This window comes from Psammomys obesus, unplaced genomic scaffold, assembly GCF_907164565.1.
Source record: "Psammomys obesus unplaced genomic scaffold, mPsaObe1.curated_primary_1811, whole genome shotgun sequence".
Classification (NCBI taxonomy): Eukaryota; Metazoa; Chordata; class Mammalia; order Rodentia; family Muridae; genus Psammomys; species Psammomys obesus.
In genome coordinates, this window is record NW_026589730.1 from 80,500 (window position 1) to 85,631 (window position 5,132).

General features: G+C 54.8%; 1 protein-coding gene across 2 annotated transcripts in view; it reads left to right on the forward strand.

Annotated features, from left to right (window-relative positions):
- Positions 1–4,874, forward strand: part of Il3ra (interleukin 3 receptor subunit alpha) — a 5,454-nt gene extending 580 nt beyond the window's left edge. Inside the window, exons 2-12 of one of the 2 annotated variants that reach the window (XM_055605214.1) lie at positions 354–439; positions 513–661; positions 1,006–1,129; positions 1,637–1,769; positions 1,941–2,125; positions 2,582–2,700; positions 2,824–2,853; positions 3,002–3,113; positions 3,570–3,672; positions 4,455–4,536; positions 4,640–4,874. In XM_055605214.1, the coding sequence (XP_055461189.1) occupies positions 354–439; positions 513–661; positions 1,006–1,129; positions 1,637–1,769; positions 1,941–2,125; positions 2,582–2,700; positions 2,824–2,853; positions 3,002–3,113; positions 3,570–3,672; positions 4,455–4,536; positions 4,640–4,732 (1,216 nt within the window). In that variant the 3' untranslated portion in view covers positions 4,733–4,874. The remainder of the gene's footprint in view (positions 1–353; positions 440–512; positions 662–1,005; positions 1,130–1,636; positions 1,770–1,940; positions 2,126–2,581; positions 2,701–2,823; positions 2,854–3,001; positions 3,114–3,569; positions 3,673–4,454; positions 4,537–4,639) is intronic. The other variant, XM_055605215.1, reaches the window with a different exon arrangement.
- The last annotated feature ends 258 nt before the right edge of the window (positions 4,875–5,132 follow it).

The following is a 5,132-nucleotide window of genomic DNA, read 5'->3' on the forward strand; positions in this document are numbered from 1 at the left end:
CTTTCTTTCTTTCTTTCTTTCTTTCTTTCTTTCTTTCTTTCTTCCTTCCTTCCTTCCTTCCTTCCTTCCTTCCTTCCTTCCTTCCTTTTTTTTCCTACCTATCTTCCTTGCTTTCTTTCTTTTTCTTCATTCTTTCATTTTGTAGACCCCTCATGTGTGTGAGTTTGGGGTTTCTGGCCGCTCATGGCTGGAATTAGGGGTTTCTAGGCCCCTCATATCCTCTTATGTGTGATTTAGGGGTTTCTAGGTCCCTCATGGCCGGAGTTTGGGGTTTCTAGCCTCCTCACAACGTCTTGTGTGTGAGTTGATGGTTTCTAGGCCCCTCATCTCCTCCTGTGTGTGGCGGTTTCCAGGTTACCTGCTCGCTCCCCGCCCACCATGGCCACCGCCCTCTGGCTGCTCCTGGCACTCACTGGTTCACTGATGGCCTCTGAGCCCGGTAGGTGACATCACGGGGGCGTGGCCATGTGCGGGCCGTAGCCTAGGGTTTGAGCTGACATCTTACCACACAGGTCCTACCCCCTTGGCCACGCCCTTCCGGAACCTGCACCTCGACCCCGCGCGTCTCCTCCTCTCCTGGGAGCAGGCCACGCCTACCCCTCAGCCTACCTGCCAGAAGTGGAGGCGCGGGGACAAGGAGGAGGCAGCGACAAAGGTCTTGGTGAGTAGTCGGGGCCTACTTTGAGCTGGTGATGTGATGAGGGGGTGGAGCTTCTGGGGGGGTGGGTACGTCAAGGGGCGGGGCTTGGCTGCATCTCAAGCCCGGCCACTCCCATCCTGTAACTTGCCTGCCAGAAGTGGAGGAGGGGAGCCAGAAGGCAGGGACCATGGTGTGGTGAGTGGGCGGGGCTTCAGGAGGGGCTGGGTCCTCAAGTCACCTTTGGCCCTGCCCACCCCCTGGATGTTAAAAGGAAGGGGAGGGGGCTCGGGAGACATTGGCAGGGTTGAGTGGGCGGGGCCAGTCCATCCTTTATCCCAGGCCACGCCCAACCTCCACCACCACAGGCAGAAGTGGGGCGTCCCCGCTGCTCCTTCCGGTCCCTTTCGCACTGTCACATGACCGAGTTCTCCGTCTTCCTGCCCAGTAACCACAGTGTGGCCAGAGCTGCCCTCCTCTTCCCGGAAGCAGGTGTCCGTCAGCCAGTGGGGCGGGGCCTCCTTATCACAGATTTACCAGGGGCGAGGCTTATGGCTGAGGGGTCAGGGCAAACATCACTAGTCCACCAAGGGCGAGGCTTCAGGCTGAGGAGGCTTCAGGCTGAGGAGGCGGGGCTTACGACTGAAAGGCGTGGCTTACATCACAGATCCAAAAGGGGAGGGCTTTCCACATCAGTGATCCACCAGGAGTGGGGCTTCTGGCTGAGTGGCAGAGCCTACTAAGCACAGCTCAATTGGGGCGGGGCTTACGGCAGAGGGGGCGGGCTCTAATCACCAATCCACCAGGGACGGACTTTTCCCATCACTTATCCACCAGAGCGGGGCTTCCCCATCAATGACCCACCAGAGGAGTGGCTTATGGCTGAGGGGGCGGGTCTTCCGTCAGGACATCGGAACTCCTAGGACCGGGAAGCGTGCGTTGTCCCCTTGACATGTGCTACCCCTCCCCGCTTTCCCTCGGCTCCTCCCTCGCCCGCAGATGGCGACCGAGCAGCAGCAGCCACGCCCCCTCACTGCCGGGTGGATCATGCTACTGGGATGAGGTGCCGCTGGGGACCGGGGCCCCGAGCGCCCCGCGACGTGCAGTACCGGATGTTCTGGAGGGATGCAACGTGCGTGCTTGCATGGCCGTTTTCCAGGAGGGGTGGTGCCGGCGGGGGCCGGAGAATTAATATCACTTTTGGGAGGGGCTGAGCTCTGTAGGGTCGGGTTTTATGTCACTTCCTGGATGGCGGAGCCTCCTAAGGAATGGGCGGAGCTAAGTTCTCCCCTTACACCTCTAGACAGGGACGGAACCGGGACCGTGAGTGCCCACGCTATGACGTCATGGAGGGCGGAACCCGCCTGGGCTGTGCCCTGGAGAATGTCACTGTGCTGCCACCCTACATCACTGTCACTGTGACAGGGAGCGCTGGAGGCGGGACGGAAGTGCCGTGCAGCGACTCCTCTGTGGACCTGCAGCTCGTGGGTGGGCGGGGCTGTGGGGCAGTCATGGTGGGGCGGGTCTGTTCTTCCCAAGAGAGCCACACTTCCTGTTAGACTTCCTCTACTTCCTCATTTCCTGCCCCACTTACTCCTTCACTTCTTGATTTACACCCTGCCCCACTCTGTCCCACTTCCCCTTCTTCTTACTGCCCAACTTTCTTTCTGTCCCACGTCCTGCCTCACTTCCTGCTCTTCCTCCTGCCCCACTTCTTATCTCACTTCCTCCACTGCCCAACTTCCCCTCTACTTCCTCTCCCACTTCCTGTCACTCTTGCTAACCCACTTCCTGCCCCTCTTCCTATCCCACTTCCTGTGTTTCCCTGACTTGGGGGCAGATGCACGGGGTCTCCCAGGGACCCACGGAAATGAGGGGGTCATGGGGACTGCATCTTCTCCGCCCCCATGACCCCACCGATTACCCCCCCACACACACACTCAGAGGTTGTGGCCCCACCCAACGTGAGTGCCACTTGCAACGGGTCAGTGTCTGCCTTCGTGCACTGGGAAGTGCAGAGCCTCTTCCACAACGACTTCAAGTTCCAGGTGGAGATACGAAGGGTGGGTGCAGGGGCTGGGTGCTGTGTGTTCAGGGTGGGTGCTTGGGTGCTCAGTATTAGTATTGGGTGCTTGGGGTGGGTGTTGGGGGCTGCATTGTGACCCCACTTCTGTTTCTTCCTGCAGAACTCACAACCGGAACCTGAGATCGAGACGGTGAGGGATTGAAATTCATGGGATCCTGGAGTGGATGGAGCTTGGTGTGGGTGGTTCCAGGATGAGTTCGGTGTGGGCGGGGCACCACGAGGAGAGTTCGGGGTTGATGGGGCTGCCTTCGAGGTGATTTTACTACCTGTTTCGGCAGATGGAGGAGCGCTACTTCTGGGTCGTGAATCCAGGGACCCTCTCTGTCCGGGTCAGGGCGAGGCCAGAAGCTGCTGGGAAGTATGGCATGTGGAGTGATGTGCAGCGCCTGGGTGAGGGGGTTACCTGACCCTGGCCCTGCCATGTCATTACCACCCAGCCACACCCACCCTTCCCCCACAACCCTTTCAGCCGCCCTGCTGGGATTTCCCACCACGTCCAGTTTCAATACCGGTACTTCTGGTTTCTGTCCCCTGCTTCCCATTCTACCAGCCACTTCCTGTGTGAAACTTACGGCTTTCATCCCACCATGTCCGGTTCTTCCCATGACTTCCGGTTTCAGTACCACCATTTCTGGTTTCCTTCCCACCAATTCCGGTCTGCTCTAATCACTTTAGGTTTTAGCCCTAACACGGTTCTGCCCACCTCATCCTGTTTTAGTTTCCCATTTTCAGATTTGCCCCGTACTTCCGATATTAGTCCACCATTTCCTGTTCTGCTCTATTACCCCCGTTTGCCCCTTATAGCTTACGGTTTCTTAGCTCCTCCCTGTCCTCGACACCCTGTAGACTGTGACCCCAGAAGGAACGGCCTGACCAGGATGGTGGTGTCACTGGCTGCTGTGGGGGCAGGGCTCACTGGGCTGGGGGCCACCCTGCTGCTGTGTCGCAGGTAATGACATCATAGGGAGTGGTGGGGCACCTGGGCAATGACATCAGAGGGGCATGGCTACCACTTCCCATTCCCCTGGCTTCATGACATGTCTGCAACAGCTCATTTGCCTATGCAAATATACCTGTGGATGCCACTTCCTGTCTTGGTGCTTCAGCTCATTTGCCTATGTAAATAAACGTAGAGAAGCCACTTCTGGTTGTGCTACTCCACCATATTTGCATACGTGAATATGCAGAGTGCCACTGGCTTCCCCTCATGCTGCTTAAGCTCATTTGCATATGTAAATATTACTGTAGATGCTGCTTCATATTGAGGTACTTCAGCTCATTTGCCTAACTAAATATAGGCAAAGAAGCCCCAGACTTTCTGTTTGGCGGCTACAACTCATGTGTATATTGAAATGTATGTGGATATGCCATTTCCTGTCGCACTGTAGCTGATTTGGTGATTTTAGTGCCTCCAACTCATTTGCATATGTAAGTATATGCAGAGAAGCCACAGTCATTTGCATATGTAGCCAGTGGTGCCAGCCAGAGTGAGATATGCAAATATATGCAAAAGACCTGAAACCTCCAAATGCAAATGTGACCCTGTATGCAGATGTATGCAAACAAGCTTCCCTTAGCTGCTGAGTCCATTCGTTATGCAAACATGCAAATGGGTCCCTACTATTCGAACATTTGCAAATTCGTGCACCCGTGTATGTATGTATATACATGTAAATAAGCCACAGTTGAGCATGCTGACATTATGGACTCACCTCCTCTCATGAATGACAGGCGCGGCCTGAGCCGGAAGCTGTTCCCGCCTATCCCCCATGTGAAGGACCCGACAGTGGCAGAAGGGGAAGTGGTGGACACGGTCGGTGGGGTCATGTGACATGGGGGCAGGGCTAGGGTGGCTGTGGGCGTGTCTGACGCCTGTGTGAGTGATGGGCCATCCCCTCCTTGCCTCGTCCCCGCAGGTCACGTGGTGGGCGAGGCCGGAAGAGGAAGAGTGTGAGGTGACATCGGTGACAGAGGCGGGGCCGTGCCTGTCAATCATCTCCCGTCCATAGAGACAGGACCAGAAGTGGGGGGCTGGGAGGTCACTGGGGAGGGTGTAGTGATGTCAGGCAATGATGTCACACGTAGGCAGAGCCCAGACGGTTCAAAAATATATGTCAACATGCAAATATACATAAATTTATACTAAATAAGTGTGAATGTGTTAGGATGTGGGAAGATGAACATCAAAACGGGATGAAATGTGTGATACATGAACATGCAAAAATATGTAAATGTAAACAAAAACGTATACATGGGGGCAATATATATATAAATGAAAATATGTAAAAATATGAAACTAAGCTGAACGCATATGGATGTAATATACATAAATATGTAAATGTATAAGTATAAAATATATAAGTATATTTAATATATAGAGAACTGTGAACATTGATACATGGAAACATA